At 45.3% G+C, this 14,547-nt stretch overlaps 1 protein-coding gene across 1 annotated transcript in view; it reads left to right on the forward strand.

The window, feature by feature from the left end:
* prkd1 (protein kinase D1) overlaps nt 1-14,547 on the forward strand; it is a 343,163-nt gene that overhangs the window by 235,632 nt on the left and 92,984 nt on the right. The window contains exon 4 of the mRNA XM_078233155.1: nt 6,190-6,350. Coding sequence (XP_078089281.1) covers nt 6,190-6,350 — 161 coding nt within the window. The remainder of the gene's footprint in view (nt 1-6,189; nt 6,351-14,547) is intronic.

Raw genomic sequence — 14,547 nt, forward strand, 5'->3', positions numbered from 1 at the left:
TATGTCAGGAGATACTGGATAGGTGCAGGAAATATAGGGTTGTTGTAGTGGGAGACTTCAATTTCCCTGGTATAGACTGGAAATCGCTGAGGGCAGGGACTCTGGATGGTGAGGCATTTGTAAAATGTGTACAGGAGGGTTCGTTGGAACAATATGTGGACAGCCCAACTAGAGAGGGGGCTATACTGGACCTGGTGCTGGGGAATGAACCCGGTCAGGTCTTCAAAGTTTTGGTCGGGGAACATGTGGCAAATAGTGACCACAATTCTGTTAGCTTTAGGATAGTGATGGAAAAGGATGAGTGGTGTCCCAAGGGTAAGGTGTTGGATTGGGGGAAGGCTAACTTTATTGGGATCAGGCAGAAATTGGCAGCTCTTGATTGGGAGAGGCTGTTTGAGGGTAAATCCACATCTGGTATGTGGCAGTCTTTTAAGGAATGGTTGTTAGGGCTACAGGACAAGCATGTGCCTGTAAAAAAGAAGGATAGGAAGGGTAGGATTAGAGAACCGTGGATAACCAGGGAAATTGAGGGACTGGTCAAAAGGAAAAGAGAGGCGTATGTTAGGTCCAAGCAGCTAAAAACGGAGGGAGCTCTGGAAGAGTATAATGAAAGTAGGAAAATACTCAAACGGGGAATTAGAAGAGCAAAAAGGGGTCACGAAATGTTCTTGGCAGACAGGATTAAGGAGAATCCCAAGGCATTTTATTCATACGTTAGGAACAAAAGGGTTGTAAGGGAAAAAATCGGACCTCTCAGGGACAAAAGTGGGGACTTATGCTTGGAGCCCAAAGAGGTAGGGGAGATCCTAAATGAATACTTTGCGTCGGTATTCACTAAGGAGAGGGATGTGTTGACTGGGAGTGTCTCGGAGGGGAGTGTTGAACCGTTGGAGAAAATCTCCATTACAAAGGAGGAAGTGTTAGGTTTGTTAGAGAATATAAAGACTGACAAATCCCCAGGGCCTGATGGAATCTATCCAAGGCTGCTCAGGGAGACGAGAGGTGAAATAGTTGGGCCTCTGACGCAAATCTTTGTCTCGTCACTGGACACAGGTGAGGTCCCAGAGGATTGGAGGATAGCCAATGTGGTCCCGTTATTTAAGAAGGGTAGGAAGGATAACCCGGGTAATTATAGGCCGGTGAGCTTGACGTCCGTGGTGGGGAAGTTGTTGGAGAAGATTCTTAAAGATAGGATGTATGCGCATTTAGAAAGGAATAAACTCATTAACGATAGTCAACATGGTTTTGTGAGAGGGAGGTCATGCCTCACGAACCTGGTGGTGTTTTTTGAAGAAGTGACCAAAATGGTTGACGAAGGAAGGGCCGTGGATGTTGTCTATATGGACTTTAGTAAAGCATTTGACAAAGTCCCTCATGGTAGGCTAGTGAAAAAGGTTGGATCCCATGGGATAAAGGGGGAGGTGGCTAGATGGGTGGAGAACTGGCTTGGTCATAGAAGACAGAGGGTGGTAGTGGAAGGGTCTTTTTCCGGCTGGAGGCCTGTGACTAGTGGTGTACCGCAGGGCTCTGTATTGGGACCTCTGCTGTTTGTGATTTATATAAATGATCTGGAAGAAGGAGTAACTGGGGTGATCAGTAAGTTTGCGGACGACACAAAACTGGCAGGACTTGCAGATAGTGAGGAACATTGTCAGAGGCTACAGAAGGATATAGATAGGCTGGAAATTTGGGCAAGGAAATGGCAGATGGAGTTCAATCCTGATAAATGCGAAGTGATGCATTTTGGTGGGAATAATGTAGGGAGGAGCTACACGATAAATGGAAGAACCATAAAGGGTGTAGAGACGCAGAGGGACCTGGGTGTGCAAGTCCACAGATCTTTGAAGGTGACGTCACAGGTGGAGAAGGTGGTGAAGAAGGCATATGGCATGCTTGCCTTTATAGGACGGGGCATAGAGTATAAAAGTTGGGGTCTGATGTTGCAGATGTATAGAACGTTGGTTCGGCCGCATTTGGAATACTGCGTCCAGTTCTGGTCGCCACACTACCAGAAGGACGTGGAGGCTTTGGAGAGAGTACAGAGGAGGTTTACCAGGATGTTGCCTGGTATGGAGGGGCTTGGTTATGAGGAGAGATTGGGGAAACTGGGGTTGTTCTCCTTGGAAAGACGGAGGATGAGGGGAGACTTAATAGAGGTGTATAAAATTATGAAAGGCATAGATAGGGTGAACGGTGGGAAGCTTTTCCCCGGGTCGGTAGTGACGTTCACGAGGGGTCATAGGTTCAAGGTGAAGGGGGGGAGGTTTAACACAGATATCAGAAGGACATATTTCACACAGAGGGTCGTGGGGGCCTGGAATGTGTTGCCGGGCAAGGTGGTGGAGGCGGACACACTGGGAACGTTTAAGACTTATCTAGACAGCTATATGAACGGAGTGGGAATGGAGGGATACAAAAGAGTGATCTAGTTTGGACCAGGGAGCGGCGCGGGCTAATTGTTCCTGGTTTCTCGTTTCAAGGCTTCATTCTACGATCATCTTGCTGGTGCCAGTACAGAGTGAGACTGCGGATAGTTGGGAACCTGTCTCGGGGGCAGGGGATTCATATGGTGTTCGTGGAAGTGGAAATGACTAGGGTTGGGAAGCATTTTCCGATCGGGGCCATTGTGATCTCCTGGACTCGTTTCGATCGCCTCAGGGGGTCGGAGAGGAATTTCCCAGATTTTTTTTTCCCCATATTGGCCCTGGGGTTTTTCACTCTGGGTTTTCGCCTCTCCCTGGAGATCACATGGTCTGGAATGGGGGGGTGGGGGTAAGTTAATAGGTTGTAATGAACAAAGCATCGTAGCTGTGAGGGACAGCTCGGTGGATAGGATATTGGTATGTAGATAGGCTGGAAAATTGGGTGGGGATCCTGGATTCAGGATTCAATCCTGGACCGGGGAGCGGCGCGGGCTTGGAGGGCCGAAGGGCCTGTTCCTGTGCTGTATTGTTCTTTGTTCTTTGTTCTTTGTTCTTTGATTTTGTGTCTCTGTGCACTGTTTGAGAGCACATTTCCACTCCATCTGACGAAGGAGCAGTGCTCCGAAAGCTTATGGTATTTGCTACCAAATAAACCTGTTGGCCTTTAACCTGGTGTTGTTAAAACTCTTACTGACTCTATGAAACCATTGGGCCCATCGTGTGTGCCCCAACTCTCCAACGAGCATTAGTGCCATTCCCTTGCATTTCCCCCGTACCTCTGCACATTGTTTCTATTCAAATAATCATCTAATGCCCTCTTGGATGCCTCGATTGAACCTGCCTCCACAACACTTCCAGGCAGCGCATTCCAGACCCCAACCACTCGCTGTGTTAACATTATGAATGAGATTAACTTTTTATTCAGATTTATTAATTAAATTTGAATTCCTTCAGCTGCTATGATCATTAAACAATCTTTGTTATGAATATTTTATTTGTCTTTAATAATCAGGAGGCAATTGACCCTGCCGTTATTGAAGAAAGGTGGCAGGGAAAAGCCAGGGAACTACAGGCCAGCGAGCCTAACCTCAGTGGTGAGTAAGTTGTTGGAGGGGATTCTGAGAGACAGAGTCGACATGCATTTCGAGAGGCAAAGACTGATTAGGGACAGTTAGCACGGCTTTGTGCATAGGAAATTGGGTCTTACCAATTTGATAGAGTTTTTTAAAGGAGTGACCAAGAAAATAGATGAGGGCAGTGTGGTTTTCTACATGGACTTCAGCGAGGCCTTTGACAAGGCACCACGTGGTAGACTGGTCAGTAAGGTTAGATCACACGGGATCCAGGGAGAATGAGCCAATTGGATACAAAATTGGATTGCTGGTCGGAAACAGAGGGTGATGGTGGAGGGTTGTTTGTCAAATTAGAGGCCTGTGACCGGCAGTGTGCCTCAGGGATCAGTGCTGGGTCCATTGTTATTTGTCATTAATATAAATAATTTGGATGAGAATATAAGAGGCATGGTTAGTAAGTTTGCGGATGACACCAAAATTGGAGGTGTAGTGGACAGTGAAGAAGGTTATCTAAGACTACAATGGAATCTTGATCAACTGGGCCAGTGGTTCGAGTAATTGCAGTTTAATTCAGATAAATGCGAGGTGTTGCAATTTGGTAAGATAAACCAGAGCAGGACTTACACAGTTAATGGTAGGGCCCTGGGAAGTGTTGTCGAACAGAGAGAGACCGAGGAGTGCAGGTACATAGTTCCTTGAAAGTGGGGTCACAGGTAGACAGGGTGGTGAAGAAGGCATTTGGCACACTTGCCTTCATCGGTCAGAGCATTAAGTACAGGAGTTGGGATGTTATGTTACAACTGTACAAGACAGTGGTAAGGCCACATTTGGAGTACAGCGTACAGTTCTCGTCGCCCTGCTATAGGAAGGATGCTATTAAACTGGAAAGGTGTAAAAAAAATTTACGAGGATGTTACCAGGACTGGAAGGTTTGAATTATAAGGAGAGGCTGGATAGGCTGGGACTTTTTTCCTGGAGGGTAGGGGGACGAAGGGTGATCTTACAGAGGTTTATAAAATGATGAGGGGCATAGATAAGGTGAATAGCCAAGGTCATTTCACCAGGGTAGGGAGAGTCCTAAACTAGAGGGCATAGTTTTAAGGTGAGAGGGGAAAGGTTTAAAAGGGACCTGAGGGGCAACATTTCACACAGAGGGTGGTGCGTGTGTGGAATGAGCTGTCAGAGGAGGTGGTAGAGGCGGGTACAATTACAACATTTAGAAGACATTTGGACAGGTACATGGGTGGGAAAGGTTTAGAGAGATATGGGCCAAATGCAGTCAAATGGGACTTGTTCAATTTAGGAAACCTGGCCAGCATGGAGGAGTTGGGCCGAAGGGTCTTTTTCCATGTCTTTATGACTCTGTGATTCCAGTTGATGTCAGCGTTGAGCAAAGGTATTTTAATTCTTATGCTCTCTTAATATAATTACTTAAAGTTGATTTTCAGATGCCTAACTAAATGGAAAATGATTACTTGCAAATTGCAAAGATACACATTTCAGCATCAAGTTTTCCAATCAATACAAACCATCAGTACCGTGCTTTTTATTGTTGAGCCTTGATGTGACCTCTTAACGGAATTAATATGTAACTTCCATCAGGGTTCCATTCTTAAAGAAAGACTTGAATTTATCCAGCACTTTCCTTGACCTTCAGCCATGCCAAAGTTCTCTACAGCCAATGAAGTGTTTCTGAAGTGAAATCATTGTTTTAATGTAGGAAACATGGCAACCAAATTGTACACATAGAAATATTGAGAAATAGAAGATAGGAGCAGGAGGAGGCCATTTGGCCCTTCGAGCCTGCTCCGCCATTCATCACGATCATGGATGATCATCCAACTCAATAGCCGAATGCTGCTTTCTCCCCATAGCCTTTGATCCCATTCGCCCCAAGTGCTATATCCAGCCGCCTCTTGAATACATAGCAAGATCCCACAAACAGAAATGAGGTAATGACCAGATAACAAAAATAGAAAATGCTGGAAAATCTCAGCAGGTCTGACAGCATCTGTGGAGAGCGAATAGGGAGACTCGGAATGTTGGCTCTATTCTCTCTCCACAAACACTGTCAGGCCTGCTGAGATTTTCCAGCATTTTTTGTTTTTGTTTCAGATTCCAGCATCCGCAACATTTTGCCTTTATCTTAATGACTGATAATAATCTGTTTTAGCGATGGGAATAGGGCCTGGGTGGGATGGTGGTCGGTGCAGACTCGAAGCGCCGAATCGCCTCACTCTGTACTGTAGGGATTCTATGATTCTATGATGTTGGTTGAGGAATGAATATTTCCTAAGGTTCCAGAGTAAACTCCCTGCTTTTCTTTGAGTTAATGTGATGGGATATCTGACATTCTCCTCAGAGAGCAGACTAGGCCTTGGTTTAAAGGTGGCACCTGTGACAATGCAGCACTCTCTCCGTATTGTACTGGAGTGCGAACCCAGATTTTGTGCTCATATTTCTGAACTTGGAGCAAAATCCACATCTTGCTAAATCAGGGATGATGCCATGACCAACAAGGATGTCAGTCCTTCTGTACGTGACACGAATGAAGAGTTTATCATCAGGAATTTCTACTGCTGCTAATCAATTTCCCATAGGAAGGGAAGAAGCACAGATTTTTAAAATTTCCTCAATAATGAGTCTGTTTGTATTTTCTTACAGAATGCATCTTTTTATTTAAATATTTGCAGGATGTGGCCTCAACTACCACAAGAGATGTGCGTTCAAAATCCCTAACAACTGCAGTGGTGTGCGGAAGAGACGCCTTTCCAATGTCTCACTGACGGGTTTGAGTACTGCACGGTCCGCCTCCAATGATCTCTCACCCAGTGCTCCAGAGGAGATGTTGCTGGTAGGTAGTCTTTTAGAAATCCACACATGATTAGAATGAGATGTTAAACACAGTACCAATGAAAATACATGTGGGTGCACTTGTACAGTGTGCAGTGATGTGGGTGCACTTGTACAGTGTACAGTGATGTGGGTGCACTTGTACAGTGTACAGTGATGTGGGTGCACTTGTACAGTGTGCAGTGATGTGGGCGCACTTGTACAGTGTACAGTGATGTGGGTGCACTTGTACAGTGTGCAGTGATGTGGGCGCACTTGTACAGTGTGCAGTGAGGTTTTTATGAGGCTGCAACCCAGTTTTTAATGGGAATTCTGCTAGAGAATAATCAACATCTGTTGATTTACGCTGCAGTATAATTTGCAGCGTTTATTCAATTCCACACGATGATACATAATGACATCTAACAGTCAATGGTTCATAACAATTTCTTCAGGTATTATTCACAGCAGCTGATCACTGTAGAATAACGATTACACCGGAGGACTTCCAGTGACCTTCCCCATTCCCAGGAGAAAAACAGCTTTCCTGCAAAAGCTGTGATTTGAATATTTTAGTAAGGCAAGGTAAAGAAACTGACTAAAGTAACTTACACAGTTCAAAATTGTGGAAGTGAATTGCTTACTGGCTTGTGAATAATTAGTCTCTATTGCTTTAACTTTTTCATTTAAATAGATTTCACAATTATAAATATTGTGAAAATATTCTGTTTTAGCTGCTTCATCAATAATTCAAAGAATTGGGAATGAATCAGAGAATCAAAAATCATAGAATCCCTACAGTGCAGAAGAGGCCATTCGATCCACTGGTCTAAACCAACTCTCTTACAGAGTACCTTACCCAGGCCCTTTGCCCTGCCTTATCCCAGTAACCCCACACATTTGCCATGGTCAATCCAACTAAGCTGCACATCTTCGGACACTAAGGAGCAATTTAGCATGGCCAACCCACCTAACCTGCACATTCTTGGACATTCAAAGAATGAAAAGATACTTTTGCTTCAGGAACAGTAACCTCCGTGTGCCACTGACACCTTTTTTCCCAGTTTAGTCTGGTGTTGCTCTGTATGGGAGTGCGAGGCTGTTCTCTATAACATGCTTTTAAATCAAAATTGGTTTTAACTCCCTGGCTTTGCATTTCCTGTGTTGGGATAACCTGGTAATTTGAGCCAAAATGTGCCATTCACCCAACGGCAACGCCAACAGTCCCATGAGAACCCACCCAAATGTGAAAATCGGAATAAGCAAGCTGGATGTGAAAAGCAATGCTACTATATATTCCTCCTTCAAGTCTGAAAATTAAAGCTTCAACCCATTCAACCATCACTCATGCACATTAGGCACAGCATGTTTAAGAACCTGTAATCAGGAAAGCTTTTCAATTTTTAATGTGACTTATACTTATGCCATGAAAATGCACTCAAAGGAACAGAACAGTGCAGGACTCGCTGAGGATTTCTCCAACACTCTAAAACTGGCAATGAAACACCAGAAAATCAGATTATTTCTGACTGTGTTTGATAATATCATAATTTGAAAAGATCCTCTGAGGAAACACCATTTCAGGAAACTATGTGGTGGGGCAAAAGGGGGAGGGGACGGGGTTGGGATGAGCTAAGAACAAAGAACAGTACAGCACAGGAAACAGGCCCTTCGGCCCTCCAAGCCTGTGCCGCTCCTTGGTCCAACTAAACCAATCGTTTGTATCCCTCCATTCCCAGGCTGCTCATGTGACTATCCAGGTAAGTCTTAAACGATGTCAGCGTGCCTGGCTCCACCACCCTACTTGGCAGCACATTCCAGGCCCCTACCACCCTTTGTGTAAAAAACGTCCCTCTGATGTCTGAGTTATACTTCGCCCCTCTCAGCTTGAGCCCGTGACCCCTCGTGATCGTCACCTCCGACCTGGGAAAAAGCTTCCCACTGTTCACCCTATCTATCCCCTTCATAATCTTGTACACCTCTATTAGATCTCCCCTCATTCTCCGTCTTTCCAAGGAGAACAACCCCAGTCTACCCAATCTCTCCTCATAGCTAAGACCCTCCATACCAGGCAACAACCTGGTAAACCTTCTCTGCACTCTCTCCAACGCCTCCACGTCCTTCTGGTAGTGCGGCGACCAGAACTGGACGCAGTACTCCAAATGTGGCCTAACCAGCGTTCTATACAGCTGCATCATCAGACTCCAGCTTTTATACTCTATACCCCGTCCTATAAAGGCAAGCATACCATATGCCTTCTTCACCACCTTCTCCACCTGTGTTGCCACCTTCAAGGATTTGTGGACTTGCACACCTAGGTCCCTCTGTGTTTCTATACTCCTGATGACTCTGCCATTTATTGTATAACTCCTCCCTACATTATTTCTTCCAAAATGCATCACTTCGCATTTATCCGGATTAAACTCCATCTGCCACCTCTCCGCCCAATTTTCCAGCCTATCTATATCCTGCTGTATTGCCCGACAATGCTCTTCGCTATCCGCAATTCCAGCCATCTTCGTGTCATCCGCAAACTTGCTGATTACACCAGTTACACCTTCTTCCAAATCATTTATATATATCACAAATAGCAGAGGTCCCAGTACAGAGCCCTGCGGAACACCACTGGTCACAGACCTCCAGCCGGAAAAAGACCCTTCGACCACTACCCTCTGTCTCCTATGGCCAAGCCAGTTCTCCACCCATCTAGCCACTTCTCCTTGTATCCCATGAGCCTTAACCTTCTTAACCAACCTGCCATGTGGGACTTTGTCAAATGCCTTACTGAAATCCATATAGACGACATCCACGGCCCTTCCTTCATCAACCGTTTTTGTCACTTCCTCAAAAAACTCCACCAAATTTGTAAGGCACGACCTCCCTCTTACAAAACCATGCTGTCTGTCACTAATGAGATTGTTTCGTTCTAAATGCACATACATCCTGTCTCTAAGAATCCTCTCCAACAACTTCCCTACCACGGACGTCAAGCTCACCGGCCTATAATTTCCTGGGTTCTGTGTCTGGAGATGTATTGGGGTGGATGAATTGAGAGAGAGTGGTTCGCACTGCTGCCTCACAGCGTCAGGCACCCAGGTTTGATTCCAGCCTTAGGTGACTGCCTGTGTGGAGTTCGCACATTCTCCCTGTTGGATTCTAGTTTCAAACTGTTAGAATTTAGCTTCAAATCATTGTTCTTTGGAGATCCTTTGGAGAGTCAGTGATGAGGTACAAAGGCTTTGGTTGCAAACTTTTATCTCGAAGGCACGTGGTGTTCAGTCCAGCAGTGCAGTGTTGTAACAAAAATGGTTTCCTCGTGTCCTTTTTATCGTCTTTCTGTTGCGGGGCAGGTTTTGCAACTTAAGCAGCCTCTCAATAAGTACTTTTCCATTGTTCTCCAGGCTGCAGCTTGAACCAGCTCTCACCAATTCCACAACTACAAGCCTGTTCGCAAACAACCTTTTGTCTTACTCAGCACACTGAATCCACTACAGGTTACAACAGTTTGATACTTGATAGAAATACATTCCCTCATCCCCGTGTCGGCGTGGGTTTCCACAGTCCAAAAATGTGCAGATTAGGTACATTGGCCACACTAAATTGCGCCTTAGCGTCCCAAGATGTGTAGGTTAGGGGGAATTAGCAGGGTAAATATGTGGGGTTACAGGGATAGGACGGGAGGTGGGCCTGGGTAGGATTCTCTGTTGATGGGCTGAATGGCCTCCTTCTGCACTGTAGGGCTTCAATGATTCTAAGAATGCCTATAAATGATTGAAAAGGTACTTCTCATGAACAGGTATCATCAGGAACAGGAACAGATTCCATGAAAGGTCAGACACTTTACATTGCAAAGTGTTGCTACAAGAAATGGTTGGGAATCTGGAATTTTCTGCTCCCTTGTAATGTGAAAATATTTGAGATTGTTAAATACTACTTGTGACTTGTGACATGGGATTGGTTCAATGCTGATAATTTAGCAGGGCCACTTACTAAATGCAACACAGTTGCAAATGCTTTGTGCAGTTTTCCTTCATTACAGAGTAAAGCGCTCAAAATATTTTCAACTTTCTTGTAGCAGCTTGTTCCACTGTAAGGAATATAATCTACTTTGAACTATCTAGTGTCAGATAAACTAGTGATTCAGTGATGGACAAATGCTGACATTTAAATATGTAATAATCCATTGATGTCCCAAGATAGGCAGATGTATCCTGTAACATCTGGGGGCTGTTTATATGGTAGATATGTTTGTGCATGTGTATCCTTCCCAACTTATTAAATAAAAAGACTGGTGCAAAGAGGGAAAAACAACACTGGAGCACCAAACGTATCCCAACTGAACAACTGAATTTCAGGTGCTTACAATTAAATCAGATATTGTTTATGATTTAAATATTCCCTGAATTTGTTACATGAGAATATTATTATTTATCATTGCCACAAGTAGGCTTACATTAACACTGCGATGAAGTTACTGTGAAAATCCCCTAGTCATCACTGGGGGATATATTTACGATAACATTTTGCTCTGGCGCCTGTTCGGGTACACTGAGGGAGAATTTAGCACGGCCCAATGCACCCTAACCAGCAAGTCTTTTGGACTGTGGGAAGAAACCGGAGCACCCGGAGGAAACCCATGCAGACATGGGGAGAACATGCAGACTCCGCACAGACAGTGAGCCAAGCTGGGAATTGAACGCGGGTCCTTGTCGCTGTGAGGCAGCAGTGCTAACCACTGTGTTACAGACAGCCCATGATTTAATTCTCACTTTCAGAATCTCTCCTGCGTTCTTCCAGCTGAATTTCTGTGCCAGTTTGTGTGTGGCTCACTTTCCTCAATCCTCATTGTGTGTCTGTGGGCAGCTTCTGTTATTAACTCAAAGAAAACCATTGCCCTGTTACCTCCTTAGCCACTTATTTTTATCAGTTATCACAGGAAAGAAAAGAAACTCTTGAACTGTTTGCATCTTTGATTAACACGAGGCACATTTGCATTTTTTGTTTAAAGTTTCCATCTGTCCTGGCAGATAAAGTGAAAGGCTTCACATCCGAGACAGGAATGCATAAAAACTCTGTAAGCTTCCTTCAATCAACAGAAATGAGTAAAATCAAAATAGGAACATTAAGTCAATGGATGTCACTGCAATATTAACATTTCACCAAAGCAAATCACCAAAATACTAGTTTTAACTCAATGAATGTCACCACCGTATCGTTCATTCACACATACTCTGCCTGAAGGCAGGTCTGTGCCTTGTTGTCTGTTGATGTTTCATCCTGAGCTATTTTCTCGGCAGTTTAGCCGGTGGTGATTTGCCACATTCCCTTCAACCCTCAGGGTGAGGACACAGCCCCCAAATTTACATCAGCCAGAGGTTAGCATTCTTGGTGTTATTCTGAACCATATGCTCGGCAACTGAGGTAATCACATCCCCCACCCCCCGCCATTTTCATAACATTACCTTGATGTATATCAGTGAAACCGTTTTAGTTGAATGGTATCAATCAGCTGATGTTAGTTAAATTAATGCCATTTAATCTTCCACATCTGTTTCATTGACCTAAGCTCTACATGTCTTTCACCCCTCACCCCAATGGCCACCTCATATTGTGGAGATGCCGGCGTTGGACTGGGGTAAGCACAGTAAGAAGTCTCACAACACCAGGTTAAAGTCCAACAGGTTTATTTGGTAGCACAAGCCACAAGCTTTCAGAGCACTGCTCCTTCATCAGGTGAGTGGGAATTCTGTTCATAAACAGGGCATATAAACACACAAACTCAATTTACAAAATAATGGTTGGAATGTGAGTCTTTACAGGTAATCAAGTCTTAAAGGTACAGACAATGTGAGTGGAGAGAGGGTTAAGCACAGGTTAAAGAGATGTGTATTGTCTCCAGCCAGGACAGTTAGTGAGATTTTGCAAGCCCAGGCAAGTCGTGGGGATTACAGATAGTGTGACATGAACCCAAGATCCCAGTTGACGCCGTCCTCATGCGTGCGGAACTTGGCTATCAGTTTCTGCTCAGCAGTTCTGCGTTGTGTGTCGTGAAGGCCGCCTTGGAGAACGCTTACCCGAAGATCAGAGGCCGAATGCCCGTGACTGCTGAAGTGTTCCCCAACAGGAAGAGAACACTCCTGTCTGGTGATTGTCGAGCGGTGTTCATTCATCCGTTGTCGTAGAATCTGCAACGAAAGATGTGCGGGTTAGGTTGATTGGCCATGTTAAAATTGCCCCTTAGTGTCCTGGGATGCGTAGGTTAGAGGGATTAGTGGGTAAAATATGTAGGGATATGGGAGTAGGGTCTGGGTGGGATTGTGGTCGGTGCAGATTCGATGGGCCGAATGGCCTCTTTCTGTACTGTAGGGTTTCTATGATTCTATGATTCTGCATAGTCTCCCCAATGTACCATGCCTCGGGGCATCCTTTCCTGCAGCGTATCAGGTAGACAACGTTGGCCGAGTTGCAAGAGTATGTACCATGTATGTACCAGCCTTCAGGAGAACAGTGACCACGACACCACACAACCCTGCCACAGCAACCTCTGCAAGACATGCCGGATCATCGACACGGATGACATCATCTCATGTGAGAACACCATCCACCAGGTACACGGTACCTACTCTTGCAACTCGGCCAACATTGTCTACCTGATACACTGCAGGAAAGGATGTCCCGAGGCATGGTACATTGGGGAAACCATGCAGACGCTACGACAACGGATGAATGAACACCGCTCGACAATCACCAGACAGGAGTGTTCTCTTCCTGTTGGGGAACACTTCAGCAGTCAAGGGCATTCAGCCTCTGATCTTCGGGTAAACGTTCCCCAAGGCGGCCTTCACAACACACGACAACGCAGAATCGCTGAGCAGAAACTGATAGCCAAGTTCCCCACACATGAGGACGGGCTCAACTGGGATCTTGGGTTCATGTCACACTATCTGTAACCCCCACGACTTGCCTGGGCTTGCAAAATCTCACTAACTGTCCTGGCTGGAGACAATACACATATCTTTAACCTGTGCTTAACCCTCTCTCCACTCACATTGTCTGTACCTTTAAGACTTGATTACCTGTAAAGACTCACATTCCAACCATTATTTTGTAAATTGAGTTTGTGTCTTTATATGCCCTGTTTGTGAACACAACTCCCACTCACCTGATAAAGGAGCAGCGCTCCGAAAGCTTGTGACTTGTGCTACCAAATAAACCTGTGGCACCTCATACTAAGAAGTCTTGCAACAATGCTTGTGTGGATATGTGCTTACCCCAGTCCAACGCCGGCATCTCCACACCAAGGCACCTCATACCGCCAGAGCGTCTGATGACAAATGACTTAAGAGCCACACCTTTCTCTAGATTGACACCAGGGATAGAAGTGTTATCATTTTCAGACCCTTCTGTGAACCTTTCTTTTGTGATACTGAATCCGCCCCCTCTCAAACCTTTTTCCCTAAATGAAGCAGGCTCGTTACTGACTTTGACCCAAACAGTCCTGTGAAACTCACTGCCTACTAATCACCAAAACTGCCTATTTCCTCTTGCACAATATTCCCTACCTCTCTCCAATTTCAGTCCTGCTGGTATGAAACATTCATCTATGTTTCTTTGACATATGGTTACAATAATTGCAATGTCCTCCCTTGGTAGAAATATAGAAAAGAGAAACAGGAGTAGGCCATTCAGCCCTCCCTTGCTCTCCCATATAGACATGATGTGGAGATGCCGGCGTTGGACTGGGGTAAGCACAGTAAGAAGTCTCACAACACCAGGTTAAAGTCCAACAGGTTTATTTGGTAGCAAATACCATAAGCTTTCGGAGCAATGCTCCTTCGTCAGATGGAGTGGTCTCTGTTCTCAGAGACCACTCCATCTGACGAAGGAGCATTGCTCCGAAAGCTTATGGTATTTGCTACCAAATAAACCTGTTGGACTTTAACCTGGTGTTGTGAGACTTCTTACTCCCATATAGACACAGCACGGTGGCACTGTGGTTAGCACTGCTGCCTCACAGTGCCGGGGACCTGTGTTTGATTCCCAGCTTGGGTCACTGTCTGTGCGATGTCTGTATGTTCTCCCTGTGTCTGCGTGGATTTCCTCCGGGTGCTCCGGTTTCCTCTCACAGTCCAAAAGATGTGCTGGTTAGGTGCATTTAGTTGATGCTAAATTCTCTCTCAATGTACCCGAACAGGCGCCGGAGTGTGGCGACTCGGGGA

Source organism: Mustelus asterias, chromosome 18, assembly GCF_964213995.1.
Source record: "Mustelus asterias chromosome 18, sMusAst1.hap1.1, whole genome shotgun sequence".
In the NCBI taxonomy this organism is placed as follows: Eukaryota; Metazoa; Chordata; class Chondrichthyes; order Carcharhiniformes; family Triakidae; genus Mustelus; species Mustelus asterias.